The sequence below is a fragment of the Oryx dammah genome, unplaced genomic scaffold (genome assembly GCF_014754425.2).
Source record: "Oryx dammah isolate SB20612 unplaced genomic scaffold, SCBI_Odam_1.1 HiC_scaffold_8, whole genome shotgun sequence".
NCBI classification, from domain to species: domain Eukaryota; kingdom Metazoa; phylum Chordata; class Mammalia; order Artiodactyla; family Bovidae; genus Oryx; species Oryx dammah.
This window is the reverse complement of record NW_024070192.1, coordinates 48,620,830-48,634,428: the sequence shown is the minus strand read 5'-3', so window position 1 is coordinate 48,634,428 and position 13,599 is coordinate 48,620,830. Positions and strand designations below refer to the sequence as shown.

The 13,599-nt window shown below is 45.9% G+C and overlaps 1 protein-coding gene across 2 annotated transcripts in view; it reads right to left on the bottom strand.

The window, feature by feature from the left end:
• The window catches only part of ACACA (acetyl-CoA carboxylase alpha), a 242,720-nt gene that overhangs the window by 41,927 nt on the left and 187,194 nt on the right, over window positions 1–13,599 (bottom strand). For both annotated transcript variants that reach the window (XM_040244115.1, XM_040244114.1), the window contains exons 45-46: window positions 1,605–1,748; window positions 898–1,018 (exon numbers count right to left, since the gene is read on the bottom strand). In XM_040244115.1, coding sequence (XP_040100049.1) covers window positions 898–1,018; window positions 1,605–1,748 — 265 coding nt within the window. The remainder of the gene's footprint in view (window positions 1–897; window positions 1,019–1,604; window positions 1,749–13,599) is intronic.

The window sequence follows — 13,599 nt, the reverse complement described above, 5'->3', positions numbered from 1 at the left end:
AAAAGCCTAAAAAGGTAGATTCAAAATGTAGCAGGAGGATTTGGGGCTTCACAAAAGAACTTCCTGCTAAATAAAGTTTGTTAAAATCGCCAAGTGGACTGACAGACAAGAATGTACATTTGCCTTAGGTGGAGTTACCTCTTTTTTCCCTTGTTGTTGCTTTTTAAGTTTGGTAAAATAAGCCCCCAAACAGAGGGATATATTAGATAAATATGGAGGAAGGGCTTGTTCTAGTTCAATATAGCTATCAAATTAAAAGTTCTGTCTTCCAACCAGGGAAGGGCAGTAACTTCCCTGGTGGTACAGTGGTTATGAAGCCGCCTGCCGATGCAGGGGACCTGTGTTCAATCCCTGGTCTGGGAAGATCCCACACGCTGCGGAGCAACTAAACCCACGCACCGCAACTAACAGAGTCCTTACTACTGCAACGAGCAAGCCCACGCGCCCCGACTAGGGCCCGACAGCACTGAATGAAGAAACACAGCTTCAAAAATGGCCACAGAATAAATGAAACGTCTCTGTTTACACAGACTAGATGCTCGAAGATTCTGGTCCTATCACTCTTTGACTTTATGGCTTATATTTAACTGTTTTAAAGTTTTTTGAGGCCATTAAGTAATAATGGCTCCAATAACAGAATAAACAGAAGAGATGTACTAATGACTACAGTGCTTAGAACTCAACAGCTGACTTCATTCATTTTTCATTTGCTCTTGATGGGTTTTCTACCTTTTCCTTCAGAGAGCTGTTGTTTTTTCCAGATTTCCCTCATTCCCAGGTACTCCAGGGGCTCTGTTTTCTTTGTCACATGCTATTGGGCAGGAATCGGTTAGTGATGGAAAGAAAGACTGAAAGCGTGAGGGCCAGGGTGCCACAGACCCTCTAACATGCACATACTTGGGTGAGGCCGGCCTGCCAGCATCCACCGAGGGTCATACGGCGCCTTTGTGGGTACAAACTCGATGACTCTGTCTATTGGATCCTTGGAATTCAGGAGAGGAACTGAACTGTATACACTCTAGAAAGCGATGGGAGGGAAAGAGCACAGCGGTCAGTGAACAACTCGTAACTCAGCAACAACCGTGACAGACAAAGAGAGCAGGACCCACATACGGAGCACACCCGTTAGTCCCATCCATCAGCTGGAAGCACCCCAATCGAGAGCCAGGCCCTGAGGAACAGGTGCAGCTCGCCAAGTCTCACGTGGGAGCCTGGCAGAAAGTGCGGCGATTGGACTCTTGACTTCAGTGTGCCCAGGCTCTCTGGGAAGTCCCCTAGAGGGGTGGACACCGATGACAAAGGGGAAAGCTCCACAATGAGAAGCTGGGGTCTGAGCCTAGACAGGACTCAAGGCTTCCCTGGCTGGAAATCATCAGAAGCAGGCCTGACCCCTGAAATTCAAAGGCATTTTTTAAGAAAGGTAGGAGGCAAAAGATGGCTTTAAGAAAAAAAAAAAAAAGAAATCAACAGCTTCTAGAGAATATTTTGTAAGAAAACAAATCCTTCTCCCATAAATGAGTCTCACACGCTGAGGCAGTGAGCTGTGGTGAAAAGGCAGGGTTCTTTGGGCTTTTCGGTGCTGGCAGCAAGTGGGGAGGACTCACCTTCGGCATGTAAGACAGCCAGTGCAGGACGGTGAACACCCCCTCAAAGTCATCACAGACGGTGCTGTGCGTCACCCCATTGTTGTGCATGATCTGGATGCCCCCCAGCTGGTTGTTCGAGGTGTACACTTCCCTCCCGAGGACCTAGAGAGATAGGCCAGAGAGAAGACGTTCATCCAGTCAGAGAGAAAGGCAAGGTCTGTCTCGTAACCGCCACTAAAATGGATTCTTTTTTCTGCAAGACAGAGAGCCCGGCCTCTATGGGCTGTGTCGAGGGACTGTCTGGACCTTCGACCTAAAAAGAAAACTCAGAAGACACAAAGGGCGTTTTAGACAACCACATACTTTGCTGCAATTTAAACACCAGCAAGCCCCTCTATATCAGCCGCTACAGATGCGTGGTGGCATCCTGGGCTCTGGGGGGAGACCACGGTGGTAGGTAACGCTGGGGACCGGAGACGCAGGCCACGCCACACTGCTGCCCACAGACGCAGAAGGGGGAGTGCTTGGCTGCTGACACCCTCGAGCAACGAGTCTCAGTTAAACAGGAGCATCGAGAGGTATGGACTCCTCATTTTTTCCAAGGGTTACTTTTCCCCTTTACATTTGATGTTTCAAGTGAAATCCTGAAGCAACTCATGACACATACATGAAGCCTTGAGCCTAAAGTCCTCTTTGTGTGCTGGGCACTGGGCCGTGATTTATGCCCAAACCCACTTCTCCTGGGTCCTTTCCTCCCCAGGTTCCAGGGACTTCAGGGTCTCAATTTCCTGGTCTATCCACCCCTGGAGGAGTTTAGCTCTTATGAGGGTAAAAGGCACCTGTGATTGGAAACCATAAAGTTTCCTTTAAAAAAGAAAAAAAAAAGAAAGAACATTCTTCGACTCGGAAATTGTAGGGTTTCTTTTCCCCTTGAAGATTGGTTAATAATTTCTTTTGGGGAGGGAGGTTTTCTGACCCAGCAGATGGAAGCTGGGCAGCCTGACCACAGACTCCTGCAAACTGCTTGAGTGTGTAGTAATTGCCAGTCATCTACGGTAGCCCTGGAGAGCTCTTAACAGTTGTGGAGCCGCTTACTGTATGCCACCTTTTCTTTCCTTCCCCTTTCTCCTCCTCCTCCTCTGGAAAATAACCACAACACAAAATTTCTTCCTTACTTTTATTCATTTCTAGCCTCTGGGGGAGAACCTAATAAAGGAGAGACAAGCAAATTCTACCTGTATATTCCCATTTTGCCCCTTCCTGTTCAGAGCTGTGAGCGGCTCCCCTGCAGGCTGGGTCAGCCCCGGGGTCAAGACCTGCCAAAGGCTGAGGAAGGGGGCAGCCAGAGCCATCACCTCTCTGGGACCCAGCCAGCCTGGGTTCCATTTAGCTTCAGCTACAAAGGGAAGAGGGGCAGGCTTCCCAGGGGCTCACTAGTAAAGAATCCGCCTGACAATGCAGCAGACGCAGGTTCGATCCCTGGGTGGGGAAGAACCCCTAGAGCAGGAAATCAAAATCCACTCCAGTACTCTTGCCTGGAAAATTCCATGGACAGAGGAGCCTGAAGGGCTACAGTCCACGGGGTCGCAAAAGAATCAGACACTCACTTAGTAACTACACAGCAGGAGGAAAGGTGGAAGAGACTCTTCTGAAAGGAATATGGGAGGCAAAATGGCTCTCAGATTTCTGCTTTCCTTACTAGGGAAGCAGAGAGACAAGCCTTTGCAGGCACTTCTGAGCTGAGCGACATGCCCAGCAGCGCCTTTGAAGGAGCCTCTGGAAGCGGGGAAGCCGAATCTGACCACTGGGCTCCCGTCCTCCGCCCGGTCTGTCTTTCATCTCAGCCCAGGCGCCGCGGTTCTATTCTCATTCTCCTGCTGTCTCTTTCCATTTGCCCTCTCCCTGACTGATACACTGATCTCTCGGTCACTTGGCTTTCTGCTCCACTGCGTCCATATTACTAATAACACCTCCGCCACGGCCAGTTTACCTCATGAAGGCAGGAGCACATCATTACAAAATAAACTCATAACTTTGACATTCTAGCAAATACACGCCGTTTGTTATTTTTATGGCTTTAGTCTTTCTAACAGGCAGAGGGCATTACATACCTGTTTCCTTTGTATCTTTAAATGTGTGCACACATGCACACTCGCACATGCACCAGGAAACAAGACAGAGCAAAAAAAAAAAAACAAACCCAACCCCCAGCAAATGTCCTGAGCAGTCAGATGACGGGGGACCCTGGTGGAGGCAGAAGCCCTGTCACTCAGGGAGGCCGCGCTCCGATCTGGCTCTGGTTTTATGGACGTCATAAACCCGATGGCCCACAGCTGGTCCTTCTGGGACAGACTGCCTCTCTGCCAGAAGTCATTCGGTGTGATCAGCAGTATTTTTAATTATTAAAATAAAATTGGAAAGGGGGAAAAGAAATAAAAAGGAGACACTGCACTGACCCTGAATATCTGATACCCAGAGAGTATGTCAGGGGCCCAGAATGCCTTGCTGCCTAGAAGCAAGAAAATAGCTAAGGCTATTTTGTACTCAGAAATGCTATTTCCTTTCCCATGAAACCCCGTCTCTAGGACTTGATAACGTCCAACCACTTAGAACCTCACGCCTCTCCCAAATCAGTAAGGCCCCATAGAGAACCAATCTCAGAAAAAGGGACTGAAACTGACGAAGAGATGCTTAGCTGTTCAAATACACCTTCCTCAGACATCTCTGCCCCGCTCATTTCAAAGAGGAAGAGAGCCTCCAGAACTGGGTCCCTCCTGGAGGCTTCCTTGTCCACCCATTCCACCCCATATTCTTACACCTAATGGGAGTCAGATCAGGAAGGAGCAGGAGTTTATCACTTAGCGTGTCTCCCCTTTACCAGTGGAAACTCAGGTTCTGACATCTCGGCATTGTTCTGAAGAGGCAGCAGTATTTCTACATTTCTTCTCCTCTGAGGAAGAAAACCAGGGCTTACTACAGCCAAGAACACCATCCTGGGCTAAAGAAATGTTTGCCTTCTGAGAGGATTCATTACATTTGGGAACTAAAGATAAAAATTATATGACAGAGTATCCGAAGAGCTCTCTTTGGTCAGCCTTATCGCAGGAGGTAGGCGGTAGGGGGTGGGGGCAGGTGCAGAGGGGAAGGACACAAAAAAATTGAAGCCTGCTTCACTAACCACAAACAAATGCCAACAATCACGGCCACTTAACAATTGGGGAAGAGAAGGCAGGAGCCTCCAGTTCATCTTCAATGACCATATGTTTGCAGCATGCACCAGGAGAATGAGGGCGCACAACAGCTCCTGACTGATAGGGGTCGGGGCTGACTCAAGTGGTCTTAATGATTTTAGAATACTTCACAACAAAAGCTCCAACTGCAGAAGCTGAATCTGGGCAAAGACAAAACCCATTCTGCTCAACTCTGAAATGATGGCACTGGAGCAGTTACGTTAACCCCGATGAGCATCAGGAGGGCAGAGAAAATGACCCACCTAGACAGAACGACTGTTACAGTCTTCGATGTTGCCCTACCAACCTTCTATGGTAAAACCCAGGGTACACAACCCTCATCAACAGAACATTTTCATGAAGTAGGTGAGCTTCATTCATCGGTTTTTTTCAACCTGGACACACCCATTCATGTAGAGGTCATGCTGCTTGCCACATTCCATTTCCGAAATTATTCCTTGCACATTTTACACTACATGATACAAACTCTTGGTTTATCTGCCCATCAGCATCAATAACCACTTAAACACAGGAACCACTCAAAACAGGGGCCTCTGCTTAGGCCCTACTTTGCCGCCTCCTCCTAAGTCTGAGTTGAGAGGCAGTGCCATGAAATACTAGGAACAGGCACCATCTCAGGTCCCCTGCTGAAGAGTGCCGATGCCGACAGAGCTGAATGAGGGCTCAGCCTGAAAGAGGATCTCCGTTCACTCTCCACATAAAATTAAGCCTCAGCCAGCACTCAGTCATTCCAGCTGGCGGACCTGAGTGTCAAGGGCACTGCCTCTAGCCAGTGATTAGCAGACACCAATGTTAGAGGCTCTGTGAAAGCTGCAGAGTCTTTAGAAATTTTGAGATGCACAGGCAGTACAAATGAATGCAGACACACACACACACACACACACACACGCACACATGCACACACGCACACAGGCCTGAGCCACTGCTGCTGTGGCTGCTTATCTGGAGACGCTGCAGACAGCTCAGGTTTACCCCAGCTGACAGGCAATGAAAACAGTCTAATATACCGCCTGCTCTCGCCCTTAAATCCCTTTTTGGAGATCAAGATAAACTCGTTTCTTCCCTTCCCCAGTGCTCCAGACGTTTGAGTGAAGTGGCAGAGTATTGTGAGGTTTTGTGCAAATGAAATCACTGTGTAATACTGAATGAGTGTAGTATTTACTTGTCAGGATATTCATCAGCACACAGGCTTTTGAGCCTTCCAAGTTTCACAGATGCAACTTTAGCTCAATTTTTTTCAAAAAAAATTGCTTTTGTCCTGATATATACATATTATATCAGGGCCCCTCAGACTTATAAGCAAATATTTGCAATTGTGTGCTGCAAATGTGAAAAATAATGATGCATATCGAGGCATTAAAAAATGAAAATTCTGCTGCTGTTTTCTCCCACTTTATCCAACCTTTTCCCCTTTAAACATTCCTGGTGGATCTAAGAATTCAGCTATGCACGTGGAGTCCAGCCTCTTTCTCATTAGGGTATTTCCACTCTCAAGAGGATTTCAGGAGGGGTTTTGTAAATTTCCTGAGCAACTGTCATCACTGGATTTCCTCCATGATTTTAGACATTAAAGTCACTCTGGGATCTGTCGGGTTATTGATAAAGGTTTGGTTAAGGCAGAAAGGGAGAGAGAGATGAGAAAGAAAAAGTGGGAAGAAGGAAGAAGTGTTAAAATAGGAACAAAGGAAAGGAGAAAGGATGAGAGAGAGGAGAAGGGAGGGGGAGTGAAGAGAGGAAAGGGAAGAAAAAAATGTAATAGCTCATCTACCCCTGGTGCTAACACCCTCCTCCTTGACCTGAGAGGACTACATTTTTAAAAGCTGACAAGTAATTCAATCTCCAATTAACAATTTTAAGTGGCGCAGCACATATTACCGTGTAAATGTTTCTCCAGGAATACATCCAAGGGTGAATGGAATTAATCCTCTAGGGAGATGGGACCAGTGCCGATGAGACCAAGAATATTTTGGGGTTCCAAAATATAGTCCCTTAATACAGAGACCCAGGGTTGCAAATCCCTCTCCTGCTTTGTTGCCTCTATTATATCACTGGAGAGCTGGTTGGCAGCTGGCGGGCTGGGGCTAGAGAAGGGACACAGTGGCATACTGGTGGCACAGGATGGGCAGCCTCTGGTGTGAGCCGAGGCTGGATTCAATGCCACCCACTGCAAGACCCAAATCTCTGTGTGTGTATGCGTGCGTGCTCAGTCTTGTCCAACTCTTTGCGACCCCAATGGATTGTCCGTGGAATCTTCCTGGCAAGAATACTGGAGTGGGTTGCTGTTTCCTTCTCCAGGGGACTCTGGCGTCTCCTGCATTGGCAGGTAGATTCTTTACCACTGAGCCTCCTGGGAAGCCCAAAAACTTCTTTATAAGCAGCAAAATTACAAAGTGGTCAGGTGTGCTGATGGATAAACTGGAGCAAAGGGACTGGGCTACCAGTGGTATAGAAAGGATATTTACGGGACTTCCCTCGTGGTCCCATGGTTAAGAATCCGTCTGCCAATGTAGGGGACACAGACTGGATCCCTGGCCCAGGAACTACGGTCCCACACGCCACAACTGAGCCTGTGAGCCACAATGACTGAAAGCCATGCTCTAGAGTCAGGGCTTTGTAACAAGAGAAGCCACTGCGATGAGAAGCCAGCGCGCCAAAGTGAGAGAGAGGTCGCGTGTAGCAACGGAGACCCAGTGCAGTCAAAAATAAGTAAATGTTTTAAAAAAGAAATGATATTTATGCAAAAAGAAACTGAGATACAGGGAGAATAGAGGAATGAGGTAGATGGCAGAAGGAGGAACTGGGGTAGAGAGGAACCTCATGACAGTTTACTTGTCAAACGTATGAGAAAATGGCATAGACTTCCAGAGTCAAAACTGATGCCAGATAAAATCACTCATCTCAGGGATCCATCAACTGCTCATTTAGCTGCAGACCTGAGCACACTGACAATAAATTATTTCCAAATACAGAAAAAAAGTAAAAGTCTGGTCTATTGACATATAATTTACTTATAGTGAAATTGTCCATTTTTAGGTGTACAACTCTATGAAATCTGACATCACACAGGTGTATAACCACCACCCGCAACTGCCCCAAAAGTTTTCATCAGCCCCCAAAATGTTCTCATTTCCTTTGTAATCAATTCCCTTCTCCCACCCCTGACCAACATGGATCCTTGTGTCTCAACAACGTTGCCCTTTCTAGAATGCTAGCTTCTTTCAGTAGCATTATACATCTGAGAGTCATTGATGCTCACACAGGTGGCAGCTCCTTTTTTACTGCAGAGTAGTATTCCATTTTATGGAAATAATACCACCTGTCCATCTGCTTGCTGTTAGCTGACATTTGAGTTGTCTCCAGTGTCAGGCAACTATGAATAAAGGTGCTATACATCCCCATACAGGTTTTTGTATCAATGTACATTTTCATTTCTGCTCAGTAAATACCTAGGAGTAAGACTGCTAGCAAAAGGAGAAGAGGGCCTCAGAGGATGATGTGGTTAGATAACATCACTGACTCAGTGGACGTGAATCTGGGTAAACTCCAGGAGACAGGGAAGGACAGCAAAGCCTGGCCTGCTGTAGCCCATGGGGTCACAAAGAGTTGGACACGACTTAAAAACTGAACAACAGGATTGCTAGGATATACTGTAAGTGGTACCTTTTTTAAAAGAAAGCTAAACTTTTTCTAGGTGAGTGTACCATTTTGCAGTCCCACCAACACATGTGAGATTTCCAGTTGTTTTGCATCCTCACCAACATTTAGTATGTCAACTTAAATTTATATTAGTAGGGTCTAACTGTGGTTTTTTTTGTGTCTCCCTTGAGAGTCCCTTGGACTGCAAGGAGATCCAACCAGTCCATTCTGAAGGAGATCAGCCCTGGATTTCTTTGGAAGGAATGATGCTAAAGCTGAAACTCCAGTACTTTGGCCACCTCATGCGAAGAGTTGACTCACTGGAAAAGACTCTGATGCTGGGAAGGATTGGGGGCAGGAGGAGAAGGGGACGACCGAGGATGAGATGGCTGGATAGCATCACCGACTCGATGGACGTGAGTCTGAGTGAACTCCAGGAGTTGGTGATGGACAGGGAGGCCTGGTGTGCTGCAGTTCATGGGGTCGCAAAGAATCGGACACGACTGAGCGACTGAACTGAACTGAATGACTAATGATAAATGTATTTTTATGTGCTAATGATAATATCTTTTTATGTGCTTATTTACCCATCCTTATACCTTTGGTGAAAGGTCTGTTCAAATTTCTTACCCATTTAAAAAGTTACTGGGTTGTTTCCTATTATTGAGTTGTGAGAACTCTTTATATATATATATATATATATATATATATATATATTTTTTTTCCCAGTCACTTCCCAGTGGTTTTTCTGACTAGATATGGGACATGAGGTTGGTACTGGAGGGCAGATGGCAGTGTGACTGCCTCTGCCCACCAGTGGAGAGGCACAGAGTTTGGTGCCTGCTGTGACCTGGCTTCTTGGGGAGTAATACTGACCTTTCATCTCTTCGGCCTTTCTGTTTGTGTTTTCTCATCTATATCTGGTGGGCAGCAATTTAATGTTTTCCTCTTAAAACACATGAAAAGCCTGTTACTGTCTTAACACAACAGGCACAGTTGTGCCTTTACTTTCACACGGTAAATGCCAGTGAACGGCCATCATTCTCACTGCTCTATAAAAACTCAGCCCTGGTTGGTATTTTCAGCAAGTTGAACTACTATAAGCAACAGAAGTCTTTCCTATTAGTGCTAATATGTGTTGGGGCTTCCTTAAGCAAAACGAGTAGTTTGGTTTGCCTCTCCTTTTAGTTTTCCCCAGTGGAGATACTGGGTTTTTCTTTCAAAATTCTTTACCTGGGCTAGAATTAAGCTAGTAACTCTATATACTATAAAGTCATATTACATTAGGGTTGCTCTACTGAGCTGCATAAACCTGCTTTATCTGTTGAGAAGACATTTTATCAAAGGGTTAGATAGAAAATGAAGATACCCACAAGTTGATGATATGTTCCAACGGTCTTGACGTCCCATATTTGCATCTTATACTCTTGGTTAAATTCGGATGAGTTCCTTTCCTAAATAAACACTGATTTCTCACTTCCTCTTATGTGCAAACTATTTTAAAGGGCTTAAATTCTAGACTCTGAGACATTTAAATTATTAGGACCCAATCAAGAATCAACCAGAAAAACTTGAAGCCTGGGCATGGTAATTTGTATCAATCTAAACTGCTCTTAAAGCTTCTCACTTCATAATTCAACACTCCTGACGGTGGACATTAGCTGATTAGACTGTGTGAAGGCAGCCACTCTGAATGAGAGGGGACACAGCCAGATCTGGATCCATGCACAGGGGACATTCCTGAGAATGATGAACAGTCAGGAGTCAGGTTTCTAAACAGTCTCGTTTCCTGCGTCTTTATCATATTCACACAGCAGTCTGTGCACAGCCAGGGACCAGGTCTGTCTTCGCCCCAGAAGACTGAAGTCCTTGCATTTCTAATCTACCACTGTGTGCAGTTCTTGCACTTTTAATTTATGAGTGTTTGGGGGGGACCTCTCTGACTTGGGAACATATTGGCTCGGTCTAATGCTTGGAGATTATTAAACTCGGAGCTATGCTCCACTATCAAGTCTACAGATCTTTTATTTAGAAGATATGGTGCTCTAAATGCACAAAGAGCTCCCTGTCACCTTCACATTAAAGCCCCTAGTGCCTGGTAAATGGAATTATATAGCTGTCATCTCCTTTCCCCAAAGTTTTAAGAGTACAATGGGCTCATTTTTTCACACTCCATCCCAGCTTCAGAACTAAGAGACCTACTTTGTATTGATTTAAGGTCTCAGAAATAAATAAACCTGCTTCACCGCTGTGATTCACAACAAATTCATGATACACTATTGCATGATATATTTCAAGCTCTGGCCCTGGCTCTCTTTTTCCTCTGGTGAGTGATGAGGGAGGTGGGAGGTAGTGGGGAGCTGCAGAGCTGACAGCCGGATGGTTATTGGAGATGGCTGCTGACTGCAAATCCAAGAACAGACACTGCTGGAGGAGTATGGGAATTTTTTTTAAACTGGGGGGCAAGGGTAAGAAGCTAATTTACTTGGGTTTCAGGCAGGGGTTGGGGGGAGAAGAAAGGTTAAGGGGAGAGGAGAGGGAGAGACACAACAGCAGAGCTTCGACTGAACACTAATTTGCAAAGACAGAACGATGAACATGGCTGGAAAGGAAAGTGAAGAAAATCCAGCACAAGGAGGCATAACGTCTAAATGACTGGGAAGATGAAGATGCTGAGCTGCTCTGCTGAGGGCACCAGTCCTTGCGGGGCACTTAGCTTGAGTTCAGGGATGATGTTTTATGACAGGCAGAACATGTACAGACCCTACACACCCCAGAACCTGTGAAGTGGAGGCATCTCTTGATTCCAAGACTCAGGGAGCATCCAGTCCTGGGGGCTGGATAGGATGCTCTGGACAGAGGGCAGACATAGAGCGGAGGTCACACGTATGTGTGAGCCAGAGATTGCTCCCTGAGCTGAGAGAGTGAGAAATTAGTATCCTGGTTTTGTGTGCCCGGAGGGCTTCAGACTACCTCAATCTACATCAACCTACTGATTCCTGAAACAAGTCCCACTAAACTGATTTTAACTAGTATCTGAATATATAGCTCTCAAAAAGACCTATCTTTGGACTTCCCTGGTGGCCCAGTGGTTGCGAATCCACTGCCAATGCAGGGGACTCAGGTTTGATCCCTGGTCTGGGAAGATCCACATGCTGCAAGGAGCAACTAAGACCAAGAGCCTCAACTCCTGAAGCCCATGTGCAGAGAGCTAGCGCTGGGCAATAAGAACAGCCACCGTGACGAGGAGCCCGCGCGCCGCAGCTGGAGAGGGGCCCCCACTCTCCACAACTGGAGAACCCCCACGTGCAACAACGAAGACCCAGTGCAGCAAAAAAAAAAAAAAAAAGACCCTATCTTCCAGTCCTGTATCACGACCTTGACTTTTGACAAGGCGGGTGATGGGAAGGCATAAAAGCCTGGGCGGACAGAATGCAGCAGATCCCTAAGGTTCTAGAGAGTACTATTTCAGAGTGGTGAGTTTTAGCTGTTCCTCCAGTAATTAAAACTCATTTCATATTTTCAGCTGGCTGGAATGTTATGAATCCAATTTCTTTGCTATCTTTGAAGAGCATTTTCATCTTCACTACATTTGTTCTTGAGACAAGACGACTTTGACAGCAAAAATACATGGGAAAGAGTTTGGTTCTGTTCAGTTCTACAATAGGCCAGAGCATCATGGAGTCACTTTGTTAGTTTTCAACTACTATTTAAGAGGAATTAGTTTGTCTATATAGAGAAACAGACTAGGAAGAACTTCATACCGATTAAATGGATTGGCTTAAAGAGTACTGAGTTGCCCTTCAGTCGAGTTTTTCAAGCATCACTGAATGACTGTTTGGTAATGGAGTTACAGCGGAAATTCAAACAACAGTTGGGTAGTGTGACTTTGAAGGATCCTTTCGCTTCCAGTAATAATTCTAGGACCACTTGTTCTCATCATGAACTACATCACCACATCACATGGCACTTAACTCTTCTGTAATATGGAAAAAAAATTTTTTTAACTGTTATGCTCTACAACTCCCATTCCTAACCTTGCTAATACATAGTAATTTTATGTATCACTAGTATGTAATCGCACTAACACAGAATTCTCTCACATGTAGTCACTTTTTTAGACTCCCCACCAGTGCCCCAACCTAACACAGCTCCCTGGCTACAAGTCAAGACACATCTTCATAGCATAAGAGAGTACTAGAAATTAAAACGAATTTAACATTCAGAGACCCTCTGGTCTTCACCTTAAGATAGGAAATGTATTTTACATAGAGGAAAGTGAGCCCCAAAGAGACAAGAGCCCAAAGTTGCTTTGGGCTAGTTGCTTTGCTAGTACATGGCAAGGAGAGGAATAAAAAAAAAAAAATTTATTTGCTTTTTCTTAGGAAAAAAATCTGAGGGACTTCCCTGGTGATGGTTAAGAATCCGCCTTGCAATGCAGTGGGGTCCATCCCTGGTTGGGGAACTAAGATCTCATGTGCCAAGGAGCAACTAATAAGCCCATGCACCAGAATTTAGAGGGTCCAAACTCTGCAATGAAGATCTTACATGCTCCAACCAAGATTCCATGCAGCCAAACAAATAATAAATAAATAAATCTTTAAAAATCTAAAGGCTCTGATAGGCTTCCCAGGTGGTGCTAGTGGTAAAAAACCCATCTGGCAATGCAGGAGACGTAAGAGACACAGGTTTGATCCTTGGGTGGGGAAGATCCCCTGGAGGAGGGCATGGCAACCCCCTCCAATATTCTTGCCTGGAGAATCCCATGGACAGAGGAGCCTGGCGGGCTACAGTCTGTAGTGTTGCAGAGAGTCGGACACGACTGAGGGAGGCGCAAAGAAGGTCTCAAAGAGTTGGACATAACTGAGTGACAAACATCAAAGCCTTTGAAATTTAAGTTTTAGCACATTTATAACAGGCTGTCGAACATGATCATTCCCGAGTCTCAACGCCCAGGCAGAGCCTCAGAACTCTGACTTTGTCTAGAAGCTCTAGAGTGATGCTCGTGTGGGCTCTCCCATCCTGAGTCTCTAGGCCACCATGCCCACGCGGGCTCTCTTAGAGGGTCGGAGGCAGTGGATCCCTGAATGACAATTCCACCAGAGAGCAGGGAGCAGACTGCCGGC